Source organism: Trifolium pratense, linkage group LG2 (genome assembly GCF_020283565.1).
Source record: "Trifolium pratense cultivar HEN17-A07 linkage group LG2, ARS_RC_1.1, whole genome shotgun sequence".
Lineage (NCBI taxonomy): Eukaryota > Viridiplantae > Streptophyta > Magnoliopsida > Fabales > Fabaceae > Trifolium > Trifolium pratense.
In genome coordinates, this window is record NC_060060.1 from 25,731,847 (window position 1) to 25,747,136 (window position 15,290).

Genomic DNA, 15,290 nt, shown 5'->3' on the forward strand with positions numbered 1-15,290 from the left:
AGACCAACTTCCTGAGAATCAGAGGGTTAACAAAAAAACCTATAATTTAGTAACCAGACTCACAGTTTAAGTGTATAAAAATATAGAATTCGGAGTTCGAATTATAACATCTCCAATAATGTTACCGGTAGCTACAAACTGAGCTACTTTTGCATGATCAGTTAAGTAATTTTTTATTTTCACATAGAATTTATACTTTTATGAATTTAATTTGTATACACAATATGTATTATTTTTTTACACATTCATTTAATTAAATCACAACTAGTAAATGTTTGTGAAAATATGTTATGAACTAACTTATAAAAGTGACACTATAGTGTGATTTAATTGAATACATGTGAAAATATTTTTAAACCGTCGATTAAAAAAAAAAAATTTGAAGAATTGAATATTCGGTATATGTTTCAAAAATTGATTAGGTATACTCTAAAATCTATTTTGTTAGAAAACATATCTTATCTTATCCTCAAAGAAAACAAATTTATCTACAATTCCGTCAAAAACAAAAAATACCATTTATTTAGGATTTTTATTTTTAAAAAAATGGAATTTGAAGAATAAAATTGGGATTTGAAGAATAAAATGGATTTTTTTTTATTTAAATTTTTTTTTTGACGGATGAATATTAGGTATACTCTAAAATCCAATTAGTTAGAAAAAATATCTTATCTTATCCTCAAAGAAAACAAATTAGTCTACAATTCCGTCAAAAACAAAAAATACCATTTATTTAGGATTTTTATTTATTTTTAACTATTAGGAAACCTAATTAGTTGGGCCCATTAAGTATTTCCAACACTTACTCTATATCTATATAAATAATAACAAGAGGTACCTCTCTACAAAATTTTGAATTCACAAGGCAACAACTAAAGAAGAATGGATCAATTTTCAGAAGAATTTGTGAAAAGCTACTCAGATAAATTGTTAGCTCTTTGTTTTGCAAAATCGGTTGAAGAAGAGCAAGAGCTCAACCAATTATTGTTTAATGACGATAATCTCCATACTCAGTCAAGTGTTGTTGAATCACCTCAATACTCAGATGATCTCACTTCGGCTGACAAGAACAATGTAAAAAAGAAAGTGAAGCATTGGAATCATGATGAACATAGGTATGTATTTTATTTTAGAATTTATAATTAACTATCAATTTATTTTGCTAAAACTATATTTTTAATACTTGTCTCTATTTGTATTAACAACTTTGTAGAGAGTGAGATCATTAAATTTTTTATTTTATTTTTTAATACAAAGAGGGGCATAAGAAAAACGAACTAAATTAATGCGGGACATCAATCCCTATAGTATCAACTAAATTGAATTTTGCTAATAAATATCTTTGTTTTCCTATTTTTCGTGTAATCAAAATATACATTTAGTTGAATACCGAAAATATATATACACACACTAAGGTGAAATATTTTGATGATTACATATAACAATCATATTATGTTGTATACCCTTAAAATTTGACTCCCCCTTGTTATTTTTTGATATATGTAGGTTATTTCTGCAAGGGCTCGAGAAGTATGGTCGTGGAAATTGGAAAAAAATAGCAAAACATGTTGTTACAAAAACTCATACACAAGTTGCTAGTCATGCTCAAAAATACTTCCTTCGTCAAGATGATGCAATGAAGAAGAGGAAACGAACAAGCATTCATGACATAACCGAATGGAATGAAAATGTTCAGCCTCTCGTATATAAGGACTACAATTCAACTTCTCCTCCTCCTAATGTTGAAATGCATCAAATTCATGACACAACAGAATTGAATGGAAATTTCCACCCTCTTCTTTATAAGGACTACAATCCAACTCCTACTCCAAATGTTGAAATGCATCAAATCCATGACACAATCGAATGGAATGGAAGTTTTCACCCTCTTCTTTATAAGGACTACAATCCAACTCCTCCTCCAAATGTTGAAATGCCTCAAATTCATAAGGAGTTTTTATTTCCTTGCATTGTTTAGTAGCTCTGCACTCTTTTCCTTTTATATGTTTTATCCTATTAGGTTTTTCTTAAAAGGTTTTTAACGAGGCAGATGTTGAGAGTCCTTGAATGTTTTTATTGGGTTTTGGCATATAGACCTCCCATAATATGTATTATTCATGTTGTTTGTTAATAATAATTTTAGAGTGCTGCAAATGATAGGTGACAACTATGGGGTGCCAACCTAGTTGGGATGTCACGGATTGTCATATGATGCCTTTGCACTCTATTTTTTTATTTTATTTTGAAAACTATCATTAGAAGAGTATAAATATAATAATCTAGGTCTTATATGTTTTGGGCTTAAACTCATGTTAAAACCGTTTGTACCAATAATTAATTGCCGGAGAGACTATTCTTTTGGGAAGTAACCTGAAATAATTTGTCGTATAGAATAAAAAAAAATTGAGATGTTTTGGAGAGACTATTGTTCTTGCAAATAATTTGAGTTTTCCGAAATATTAGACATGTTATTCGAGTGCTTATCATGAAAAATTATTTTTTCCTCCGTTCAAAGTATCTTCCTCTTCGTTGGAGACAAAAAAAGTTCATTGGTCCCAAAATATAATCACATTATTAATTGTAATAATGGCTGATTTCCTTTTAAGTTTATGTCATTGATTCAAGGGAAAAATACACTAACCTCCCTTGAGGTTTCTTTAAATGACACAGACATCGCTTCTATTTTTACATTTGACATTGACCAACCCAAAGGTCTCTTAAAATAGATAAAAAATTTCTTTTATCAATTTAACATCGTTAACTAATCCGTTAACCATTCATATAATTTTACACTAGAAACTAACCTCCCTTAGAGTTAGATCTCTTAAAATGGATAAAAACCTCCCTTGTCAACTTAACACTATTTTTATTTTAAATAAAAAACTACTATTTTTCCATGGATTTGGCATAACAGATGGTATAATCACTAATTATTGTATCAACAACCTGCCTAAGAACTTCAGTTTCTTCATGATGATGATTTAATAATGTAGCATACACATGGATGTAACTACACATGTTATTGAGCTTAAAAATGTCAAGAACCTCTGAATCAGTTTTAATGGGGTTTCTTGACTGACTACCAGGATGAAGAAACGAAAGGCTTACGACAAACATGCATCATTGCACCCAATATCTGTAGCCAACTCGTTAACGTCGTCAACCAAATCAAAGTAAGAGTATCGGTCAGGGTCAGCATTCAAAATCAAGGGATTTTAGGTTTTGGGCCGATTTTTTGAGTTTCAAGTGGTTTTTGGGTTTACGATTAATTTTAGGTTTTCGGTCGCTTTTTTGAATTTATGGTTAATTTTGTTAAGATAAATAAAATTAAGTGAAAAAAATTTAATTACATTACCCAAACAAATTTTTTTATAATTAATGAAATTTCATCCTTTCATCCAAACAATAAAATTTAAAAATAAAAAAAATTCAATTGAATCAATTGAATTGTCTAGTATTTAAAATCCTATTAATTTTTATTTTAGAATACCGTTGCAAACAAACTCTTACGTTACTAGTGTGTGCAGAGTGACTAATGAGTTTGAATTCGAAAATCACTTCCATGGCACACCGCCTCTTCGTTCATCTTCCTCATTCCCACGCCAGACTCCCACTCATCACCTCCTCCTTCTTCTCTACACGCTGCCTCCGCCCTTCCGCTCCATTTCCGCCGCAACCTCCACCGTCCCCAAAGAAAATCCCATTCACGGTATCTGCTCACGGGAGGACATGGCAGGACCCATATCACTGGATGTCTAACACAGAGGATCCCCATCTATTGGAACATCTTAACCGTGAAAACAGCTATACCAACGCATTCATGGCTGATACTCTCAAACTCTGCTCCCAATTGTCTACTGAGATGAAAACTCGTTTACCTCCTTCTATTTCCACTCCTCCTGAGCGTTGGGGACCTTGGTTAGTTACTCACTTACTTTTCTTACTCCATTTTCTTTTCTGTATTTTTGTTTTATAGCTATTTAGTATTTACATTCAAATTCAATTGAAAGAAAATAATTAAACTTCATAATAATATTTGCTGAATGATAGGGTTATTGATATAAAGTTGCAAAATAATGGCTTCTCCTACATGTCCTTTAATCTCCAGGGTCATGTTTGGTTAAACGGCTTATAGCACAAACACTTAGGCTCTGTTTGGTAAAAAATAGCGGACAGGTGATAAGCGGATAGCTTTATAAGCTAACTTTTAGCTTATAGCAAATAAACTAGCCGATTGAATTTGTAATGTTTGGTCAAATTAGCGGTTGAACTAACTTATAAATATGAAATGACATAAAAAAGATATGTTTAATTAATATTTAGTTTTGTTCAAGTAAGATGATAGGGGTAAAATTGGAAGAAAAAAAGATAAACTATAAGCAATAAGCTCATAAGCTACTTCAAATAGCGTTTGAAAAATAAGCTATAAGCTCTTTTTGAAAAATTGTTACCAAACAGAGATTTTTTAACCAAATGAGCTTATAAGCTATAAGTTATAAGCTATCAGCTATAAGCTTTAAGCTAGCTTATGTGTCTTCTCAAACAGAGCCTTATCATAATAAGTATTTATGTATAAGCTTACATAAGCTATTTTTATAGCAAAAGATAAAGGGCCCCTTTTGGATTGGCTAATTTTTCAGCTTATGGAAAACATCTTATGAAAATAAATAAGCTTTATGTATTATTTATAAGCTTGTCAAGGTAGTTTATGAATAAACAACTTATCTTTTGAGACTAACATAACATAGTGGCTTCATAGTGTATTTTTAAGTCATAACATGACATAACTTACATTAAATTAAATCTCAGGTCTCACCACATAGATGTTAATAGAAATGTTTTAGAAACTAACATAACATAGTGGCTTCATAGTGTAATTTGATTGAATTACATACACTTAATCTTTTGAAAACTAATCTGAATATATTTTTTTTGAGGCATGATTTGATATTTACTTTTCTGAAAATTGATAGTGTCAATGGAACTATACAAATGATTTTCTACACAATTGTTTATTTTTGAGTTTAATGCATTGGTTTTGATCTGTTGGTCAGGTTGTATTATCAGTACATTCCAGAGGGAAAGGAATATCCTGTGCTTTGTAGGAAGCTGGAAACAGAGAGAAGTGGTTGGTTGAAGACATTTTTGTTTCGGCATGGAATGACAAGATCGAAAAACGAGGAGGTTTTGCTTGACTGGAATGAACTCGCAGAGAGATATGGTAAGCTAGTGAAGTCTGAATACGTAGCTCAGATACGGGTGCGATATGACATGGATACCGAATTATTTTGAAATTCAAGATACGACACGACTTAGATACATTAATAAAATTTAATAAGAAAACTTATATTTGTCGTCTCGTATCTTGAATTTCAAAAACATGGTCGGGTATCCGAAAGTATCATAGGAGTATCAATAAAGTATCTCTAACGTGTTCAATAATGTTTTTTTAAAACAATATAAAATAATAAGATACTTCTATGATACATATCTGATACGGATACTTCTTCTATTTTAGAGTATCCGGACTTCATACTAAGCTACCCTTGTATACCGAAAATGCTGTTTACCAGTACACTGATACTGAATGTAAGTGTGACATGTTTAATACTTTGATCTTGTTACACACTTATATTGAATCTGATAAGTTCAGAGTTTTAACCTTTAGTGAGTCTTCATGGGATAGTTGTTATACTCAAATTGTATAAATGCTAAATTCTTCTAGAATCTTCATGGAATCTTCATGGGATATTTGACAGTATATTCAATACTGCAGGGTATGTCCACGTGGGAACATGTAGAGTTTCACCTGATCATAACTACCTTGCATACACAGTTGACACCTCTGGTGGTGAACGATTTGTGCTTCAGGTTAAAGACCTTAGAAGTGGACTAAATGACCCAAAAGTAGAAGTTGATGGTGTTGTTAGCTTGGCTTGGTCTCGAGATGCAAGTTCCCTTTTTTATACTCAATCAGATGAAAATCACCGACCTTACAGGCAAAATATTGTAACCGGATTTCCTGTTTTGTGGATTTTTTTGGGCTTGGGGAAGGGAATGAGAGTTGCATTAAGATTGTATCCTAACTTTTGTATGATATTATGGCAGGGTTCTCTGCAGAAAATTAGGATATGATCTTGTGAATGATCTCCCAGTATTTACAGAAAGCGATTCCAGTTTTTGTGTGGACATAACAAGCACAAAGGATGGCAAGTTCATTACTGTGAATTCAAACTCAAGGACTTCATCTGAGGAAGGAACTTATATGTCTTCTATTATGATTTATACAAAAAAATTCTTTTCTAGTGACATGTTTATCTTGATGCTTATCACAGGTTTATGTTATAGATTCCGGCAATCCAATGGATGGTTTACAAAGACTATGTGAACGTACTTCTGGTGTACAGTATTTTGTAGAACATCACTCTGGTCTATTTTATATTCTTACTAATGCTCCTTTGCCTGATGGTAAATGGTTTGGCGATGAGTATTACCTTGTTAGGTGCCGAGTTGAAGATATACAGTCGCCTAAATTACAGGTTCTGTGTGATGAGCTTCATACACCTCTCTCTCATTTGAGTTCTCTTTTACCTGTGCATCTGTGTGTGAATGCTATCATTATCGTGTCTCTAACTCCGATTGGGTTTGCTCTTCTTTCAGAATATCATCCTTCCTGATAAAGATACAAGGCTATGTGATATGGACATCTTTAATGGACATCTGGTTCTTTTCCTCAATAAGAAAGGTCTTCCTATGTTATGTTCCTTGAACTTACCTTTCCAAATTGATTTCAAGGTATATTATTAAACTTCAATCACAATGACACTGAGGCTATCTGATATACATTTTATAAGCTTAATTTATATGGGATTACTGAATGGCTTAGTTTGAGCTTAGTTAATCGAATTTTTTGCTAATTTGATGAAAATAAAAATTATGATATGAAGAGGATAATCAAAGAGCCAAATAAAAATATGTTGTGGCCTTGCTCTGTCATGTTACTTGTTGTCTCATTGTACATAAAATTTTATCCCATAGCAATAGAATGACAGATACACTACTGTGTAACCATCGTGTCAATCATGGATTTGTGTGCCTTTATTCCCCATTTCCAAAAGAGACCATAAAATGATGTCAATATGAATGTTCAAATCCAAATGATAAACTATATTGGATGTCATCTGTTTGCAGATATATTTAGATATTTGCTACTGGGATTTCCATCTCTGGGATGTTAATAATTTTAAGACAAAGCTCATCCAATATGGAATATAAATAAACTATGCTGTGCGAATCTAAAACTTAAATGTCTAAAATATATTGTCCTCATATTGAGTTGCTTCGCAGGATGAAGTATATCTTCAAGACCTGAAACCTTGGTACTTTCCTATGCCATCAAATACATGCAGTGCCATTCCTGGTTCAAATCACGACTTCCTGAATGCAGTTTACCGTGTGGTGCTTTCATCACCTGTGGTATGATAACTTAATCTGATCGCTAAATGTGAATGTGTTTGTTGAAATCCATTTTCAATGCAATACTTAGTTTAGTCTTCTCTGTATTATGTAAACAAAGTTACTATTCTTCCAACTGATAATATATTATAAAGCTAAACTAATTTTAATATGTCGTTGCCCTTCAACATTTGCAGAGAATAGCATTGTCTTTCTTTAACATGTTGATTTTTCTTTATTTTATATTTATGGAAAATTTGAGTCCACTTGTTTAACATATTCTTTCATTTTTAATATCCTGGTAAGGGCTCTAAAGGGTCTCTATCGAGTACAAGTCCACCTCTCTACATTTACTATAGGTCACAAGAAGTATTCTTCATATCTAAACCTGTGACTAAATCTACATCTAGCTTATTTTTAATCATGGGAGCTGATCCTTTAGTGCATTTAATGGTGTTGTGAATTGTGATTTCATTAAAATAATATTTGTTGTCCCATAAGTGTAGCTCAAATGGTAGCTACCAGGGACATTATTGGAGTGGTCGGGGTTCGAACCCCGGATTGCCACTAGGCTACTTGACCAAAAAAAAAAAGTAATATTTGTTGATTTATTATATCTAGTTCCTTTAACTTAACCTGGTTTTTCTTTGCGAGTGAACAGATGCCAGATGTTATTGTTGACTATGACATGTCGAGACAGACATATTCAATTGTGCATCAAGAGGAAGTGAATTGTGATTCTGTTGGTCAGTCACGCATCCCACCTTTTGAGCTTATTAATAATAAAATTCAAGAGCCATGCAACGATAAAAAGGAGTGTGCCTCGGATTCTGATTCACAAAGATGGAAGGATTTTTCAGAAGTATACTGTTGTCAGCGAGAGGAAGTTGTTTCCCATGATGGTGTAAAAGTTCCACTAACCATTGTGTACTCTAGGGAATTCTGGCAAAAGGGTCAACGCCCAGGACTTTTAATAGGCTATGGAGCATATGGAGAAGATGTTGATAAGAGCTGGTTTTCGGATCGCCTGAGTTTATTGGACCGTGGTTGGGTTGTGGCATTTGCTGATGTAAGGTTGGTTACTTGACATTTATCCTCACAACTCTGCTAGCTTTATTTTGGTCTTTTATATATGGGATAGGCCTGTTTCTTGTGATATGCTTATATGTTGAGATCATTGAAATTGAATGTTTTTGCATATTGGGTTTTGTTATATAATCTTGTTGAACATATTAGATTGGAAGTTTTTATTATGATATTTCTAACTTGCATATCCATATATTTAATTATCTGGCCATCTATGTTGCACCAGAGGTGGTGGTGGTGGAGGTCGTTCATGGCATAAATCCGGGAGTGGATTAAACAAACACAATTCAATATCTGACTTTGTATCTTGTGGCAACTACCTGGTTAATGAGGGTTACGTCCACAGAGATCAGCTTGGTGCTATTGGTTGGAGTGCTGGCGGCCTTCTTGTTGGTGCAGCTATGAATATGCATCCACAACTCTTTCGTGCCGCCATATTAAAGGTATGTTTTATATAATATCACTGTTTGTTACAGACTTTTTGTGAAGGATGATTTGTTAGCGATGACTTTTTTTTTGAACCAATTTGTTAGAGATAACTTGAGTTGTGGAGAAAGAGTTCAAACATTTCAAATCTAAGTTTTTAATTAAACCCTTTTCAACTTTTTGGCTACAATTAACTCATTTGAAGCATTGTTTTGTCAAAATTCTAAATAATGAATTGTCACTTTTAAACTTCAATGAAATATATGACATTACTATTAGATTGTTATAGCTCTTTAGATTTCTGGAATTCCATTCTCTCTCTCTCTCTCTCTCTCTCTCTCTCTCTCTCTCTCTCTCTCTCTCTCTCTCTCTCTCCCTCCCTCTCTCCCTCCCCTTCTGTGCGTTTGTTTTGGAATTTGTATTTAAATGTCTGTAATGTAAAGTAAAACATTATTTCCCTATCAAGTGTGATAAGTGTGATGCATATTTAAATTCAGTTCAGTTTATGAACCATGAACATTTGTACATGATGAAAGTGGTTTTTAAAAACTGAACCAAACCATAAAACCAGTTTGTAATTATAAACCGGTTCTGAACTGGTTCGGAACATAACTGAAACTAATTTGAAAATTAACCAGTTTTGGACATTGTCATGCACACGTGCATCATCTCTGCTCTGCCTTCTATGTATCAATTTTTTTTATAAATGTGGTAATTAAGTGGGTAAATAAATTAACTTATTTTGATTTAGAAGGATAATACAATCAATCAATATTTTACATTGTTTATCCATATTTTCTTATTTTTATTTTATTTTTCTTATACTCGGATGGGTTATATTATATGTATCAGGTGCCATTTCTTGATGTATGCAACACTTTGTTGGATCCAAGTCTGCCCCTTACAATCCTGGATTATGAAGAATTTGGAGATCCTCAAATTCAATCGAACTTCAATTCTATTTTTAGTTTTTCTCCTTACGACAACATCCCTCAAGGTTGTTGCTTTCCTTCAGTTATGGTTACAGCAGCAGTTAATGATTCAAGGCAATCTCACTCTTCCCTATATCTCTGCATTATTTACATATTTAGTTATTTGCAAGGACCAGATGCAGTGCATACATAATATTTATGAGCGAATCAGCATTTCTATCCCTTAAATTATAAGGGTCAAATAATTTAGTCCTTCAAATTTACGAAATAGCATATTAGTCCCTTAAATTAAAGAAGATTGATCAATTTAGTCCTTCCATCAAAATAGCTATTTAGTAAACATCAATCAAAACCAATAAAATACTTGCATATTAACTTGAATAGTCTCTTGGTGGATCCAAGACAAACATTGAACCTTTAAAGTCGTGGTGCTAAATTTGGGGAAAAATAGACCAAATTGGCTGACATTGTTCAAATTAAGGGAATAAATTGCTATATCGCAAATTTGAATAACTAAATTGCTGATTTACTTCAATATTTTTATGCATTCTTCTTTACCTCTTGAGTTATATGCATTTTCATCTACTGTTAGTTGCTTCAAAGAGGTTGATGTTAGCGATTGACATTCATTCTCAGGGTTGGAGTTTGGGAAGGTGCTAAGTGGGTAGCTAAAGTACGAGATAGTACCTGCTCTCATTGTTCTCGTGGTGTCATCATGAAAACAAGTATGATAGGTGGCCATTTTGGTGAAGGTGGTCGCTATGCTCAGTGCGACGAAACAGCTTATGAGTATGCTTTCTTCATGAAAGCTTTTGGAATGTTAAATGAATAAGTTAATATATTATGCCAGCTTCAGCAAGGTTATTTTTTACTAGTGGAAGAGTTTTCATGGAAAAAAGGATGAGTTATTTGATCCTCCTAGTCAGTGCATAGTCAATCTTCAGAGATGCAAGATGCAGGCAAGTTTCAACATCTATATTATGTAGGTTTTATCTTTGTAGGTAAATTTACCGAACTCTATTTTTACATGATATAAATTGTGACACTCTGATGTGGATTCATTTGTGGGAAAATGCATCAGAAAAAGGAATAGCACTAATTCTGATGATGAGAATTAGTTGTTAGGAATTACGGTATTATTTTATTTATCTTTTTAATTTTGAATTTTAGTATCATTAGGGATAGGATTTATTGTTAGAACAAATTATCCTATAAAATAGGTAATAATTATTAGTATTTAAATGATATTTTGGATAAAGTTAGTTATTAACCTAGTTTAATGCGGATTGGGAATAAAGATCATCAAGAATTATTATCTAAAAGTAAACTTGTGGATTCAAGAAGAGAATCTGTCAAGGACGCGTTTGCTTTTTCCTTCACCATCTGTGAAAGAAAAGTTCTCCCGCCTCTAAGATCGTGCACTACGATCCCAGACCAGGGACCATAACAATTTGGTATCACGAGCCAACATATGAAGCGGATTTGGCAACAATAAAGAACGACTTTCGAAATAGAGTGGGCACGCTTCAAGGAATGTTGCCATATACGATTTGGACTGCTATGAGCAATAATCCATTGGGAGAACTCGCCAACTTCAAGCAAACTAGATCTGTGGAAGATTATCATTGCCGGTTTCAATCCTTGCTTGCCAGAACTCATGATCTTAAGCCTAGACAACAAGTAGACTTATTTAGGACAGGGCTGATTGATGAATTGAGGATAAACATTGAACTTCAGCAACCAGAAAATCTCGGAGTTGCTATGAATATGGCTCGAGCCTTTGAACGCGGGCTAAAGGGATCACAAGGATTGCTTACGACACGAGATAATGAGTAGAACCTTCGGCAATTATTTGTTATCCCAAACCTGAAAGGCACAACAACAAAAGGAGAACACACGACCAAACTGATTGACAGTAAATTTAAGGTCTAGGGGGAGGTGATGATATGGATTCATTTGTGGGAAAACAATATCAGAAAAGGAATAACGCAATTTTCATCATTAGGATTAGTTATTAGAATTTTTTATTTTATTTATCTTTTTAAATGAAATTTTAATTTCAGTATTATTAGGGATATGGTTTACTGTTAGAACAAATTATCCTATTAAATAAGATTATTATCTTTAAAATTTAAATTATAGTAATTTTAGGATAAAATTATTTATTAATCTAATTTAATTAGGACTCTTCTATTGTAAGTCTATTTAAAGGCATTTAGATTGGTAATGAAAATCATCAATAATTTATTTTAATTTTTTTTGGTAAAGAAATCATCAATAATTGTTATCAACAAACTTGTGAATTCAAGAAAAGACTCCGTCAAAAAAAAAAAAAAAAGACTCTGTCAAGGCCAGTGCTACAGTGGACCACTTATGAATTTTCATAAGTGGTCCACCGTGGACTAATGTTTACAATTATCCGAAATTCTAATGACTGTCGACAATATTTTTTACGATAAAAAATCACAACTCTCTTAATCTTTACGGCTAAAATAATGACATGATTGAAGTCAATTCAATATATATTACTTTTTTTTTTAGTCCAACCGATATCAATTAAGTCATTAATTTATTTTTTTTTGGTACAATTAAGTCATTAATTTATACTTTCAAACAACAATGTATGTCGTTGTTGAAATTTTAAATATTTTTTAAGAATTGGTTCACGATGAACCACTTATAGGAGTGGTCCATATTAGAATTTTCTCTTTGTTAATTATAAAAAAAAGATTATGACAAGGACGAGTATGCTTCTGCAGCATGACATTAGACACGGGATAACCTTTCTTTTGACCTATGGTAAAGGCGGAGGACTCGTCCTGGACAGAGTCTCTTGTTGATTCATGTTGAACTTACAACCCTACTTTTTTGTAATAATTATTGAATGATCTTTATTCCCAATCTGAACGTCTTTAGATAGGTCTTACATAAGTCACTAGGTTTGGTCTATTGGTGAGGAATTGAGGTAGTATGCATGAGGTCCTAAATTTGATCCTCGTTGCCGACATTGTAAACCAAAAAAACAAAAAATAGGTCTTACAATAAAAGAGTCCAATCAAACTAGGTTAATAACTAACTTATCCTAAAATTACTATCATTTAAATGATGATAATCCTATTTAATAGGATAAACTCATCTAACAATAAATCCTATCCCTAATAATATTGACATTCAAATTTAAAAAGTTAAATAAAATAATAATTCCTAACAACTAATCCTAATCATTAACATTAGGGCTATTCCTCTTTTGATGATGTTTTTCGAGAAAATGAATCCACATCGCACTCCTTATCAATTTAGTTGGTTGGTATAACGATGTTTAGTTTACTACATGGGGTGAATGGAGAATCAAGTCGTTTTACATAGAATTCAAACTTTTGAGGAACAAATAAATTTCCGAATACACTAAAAGATACAATCAGAATACACTAAAAGAATGGAGAGTTCATTAACCACTTGAATTCAATGTTTTAATTACAACCACTCAATGTTTCTACGACATAATATCACCATTGCAACATCAAGTTCCGGTACCTTTTTTTTTTTAGTTTCTAGAATTTTTATTTTCGTAATAATTATTTTGTTCTCTAAATATGTGAAACCATGTCGCTATAATTTTTAATGTAATATAATTGTAAATACATTTTCAATAACAGTTTTATTTGAGAGTGTATGGGTGTGAAAAGATAGCCGAAACTCCATTAACAATGTTGAGTTTGTGTGATAGCAAGAGCAAACCAGAAGATGAGCTCAATGTGAGCTTGAGAGAAAAGCAGAGAAATTTTATTTCACACAAAAAACTAATATAATACAATGCATAGCTAATGGTTTATATACAATGTTAGGATCAAAGCTAACTAACTAGTTACAGCTCAACTAACTAACAACCTATTACAACAAGTAGTTAGTGGTTACAACCATATAGTTAAAATGTAGAAACTCAGTTAACTTGTTTCACAAGTAACTGAGTTTTTCTCAATATCTTTCAGAGTGGATGGGGAATTTGTGGCGAGGGAGAAGAGAGTGGGTAATTGGAAATCAAGGTTAAAATACCTTATTACCTTAAGCTTTGAGAAGAAGCACAAATGATTTTATATCTAATAGATAGAAACAATGTGACAAATTATTATTAGGATAACTAGGGGAACCCCTCATTGAAAGTACAATATTACTTGGTTGAGGATGGTGAAATTTGCAAGTGTTCCCAAATTTACATTTGACCAGCTCTTAAATAATAAGCACACCTGTTTGGCCTAGCTTTTTTTGAGCTTATGCAAATAGCTTATGCAATATAAATTAAGTTTTATGTTATTTTATATTGTTGGCCAGGCCATCCAAGAACTGAACCCTGGCCAGGGTGCTTGACTAAGTACACATTAACTCATGGCTCCTTGACTGATACATTAGCCAAAAGACTCTTTAACACTACGCGTGTAATGATTCGGAAAGTAAGAAATCAGCTGGTATCTGTGCAGACATGGAAGTTGACTTGGGTTTTGCTTGCTTAATCAAAGTGATCACTACTTTATTTTGACCCTAAGTGAGAAATCAAGTCAACTTGATTTTGCAGCTGGAAAGTAAGAAATCAGCTTGGGTTTTTACTTTGGATCACACTAAGTGAGAATCATCCAAAGTCGATTTGTGTTTGAGTGAGAAATAGAGGAGAGGGAGGCTTCCTCATGGTGTATGAAATTGGTTTTAAGATTATATGTGGTAAATAAATAATTAATGCAATTGAAAAGTAGTATTCATTTGGCCTTACTGATTTTATTTTGACCCTAATTTGTATAAACTTTGGTTACAATCAAAATGTTTTTTTCTTTTTTTTACAATAATTACAATCATATTGTTGTGTTCCTTTGTTGTGTGTATTTATTTTGAATCTTGGGTTATTAATATAACCTTAATACTCCCTCCGGTCCTTTTTATAAGAAACAATTTGGAAAAAAAATTTGGTCCTTTTTATAAGAAACAATCATTAAATTTATTCTTACAATTCCATTTTTACCCTTATTAAATTGTATCCATTCCAAACTTATGCATTAATTAGAGTGATATATTCCCTAAGGATAAATTAATACACCAAGGTTAATTTTGGAATAGATTGTAAAATTTTAGAATTTTTATTAAGAAAGATAAGGTTTCTTGGTATGTGTGTTTTTTCCAAATTGTTTCTTATAATAAGGACCGGAGGGAGTAGTTAAAAGTAATTAACATATTTTTCTTACTAGTCAATTTCACTAATAGTTTTTGTCCTCTAATGTCATAGGATTAGAGTTAGTAGATGTCCCTCTTATATCTACTGTAATGTCTTATAATGCTTTTAATTTACCTAAAAAAAATTATTTTCCTCTTTAAAAATGTTCAAATAAACGGTAATAATGTATTTTT

At 32.3% G+C, this 15,290-nt stretch overlaps 2 protein-coding genes across 2 annotated transcripts; both read left to right on the forward strand.

Moving 5' to 3' along the window:
• The first annotated feature begins 871 nt into the window (after nt 1-871).
• LOC123911561 (probable transcription factor At5g61620) lies at nt 872-2,167 on the forward strand. The gene is made up of 2 exons (XM_045963008.1): nt 872-1,115; nt 1,507-2,167. The coding sequence occupies exons 1-2, from the start codon at nt 883-885 to the stop codon at nt 1,976-1,978; spliced, it is 705 nt and encodes a 234-aa protein (XP_045818964.1). The 5' UTR covers nt 872-882; the 3' UTR covers nt 1,979-2,167.
• Nucleotides 2,168-3,501: 1,334 nt separating this feature from the next.
• On the forward strand, nt 3,502-11,157 carry LOC123911562 (protease 2). Its single transcript, XM_045963009.1, has 11 exons — nt 3,502-3,918; nt 5,055-5,221; nt 5,777-5,999; nt 6,109-6,253; nt 6,336-6,539; nt 6,661-6,795; nt 7,348-7,476; nt 8,117-8,529; nt 8,768-8,984; nt 9,820-10,013; nt 10,536-11,157. Exons 1-11 carry the CDS (start codon nt 3,536-3,538, stop codon nt 10,729-10,731), a joined length of 2,406 nt encoding a protein of 801 aa, XP_045818965.1. The 5' UTR covers nt 3,502-3,535; the 3' UTR covers nt 10,732-11,157.
• Nucleotides 11,158-15,290: the final 4,133 nt, after the last annotated feature.

Excerpts from the sequence above, each read along its gene's own strand:
- LOC123911561 (XM_045963008.1), top strand. The coding sequence starts at position 883 with ATGGATCAATTTTCAGAAGAATTTGTGAAAAGCTACTCAGATAAATTG. Across the intron at positions 1,116-1,506 it reads TGGAATCATGATGAACATAG|GTTATTTCTGCAAGGGCTCG; the intron begins GTATGTATTTTA and ends TGATATATGTAG.
- LOC123911562 (XM_045963009.1), top strand. The coding sequence starts at position 3,536 with ATGAGTTTGAATTCGAAAATCACTTCCATGGCACACCGCCTCTTCGTT. Across the intron at positions 3,919-5,054 it reads CCTGAGCGTTGGGGACCTTG|GTTGTATTATCAGTACATTC; the intron begins GTTAGTTACTCA and ends TCTGTTGGTCAG. Across the intron at positions 6,540-6,660 it reads TACAGTCGCCTAAATTACAG|AATATCATCCTTCCTGATAA; the intron begins GTTCTGTGTGAT and ends CTCTTCTTTCAG.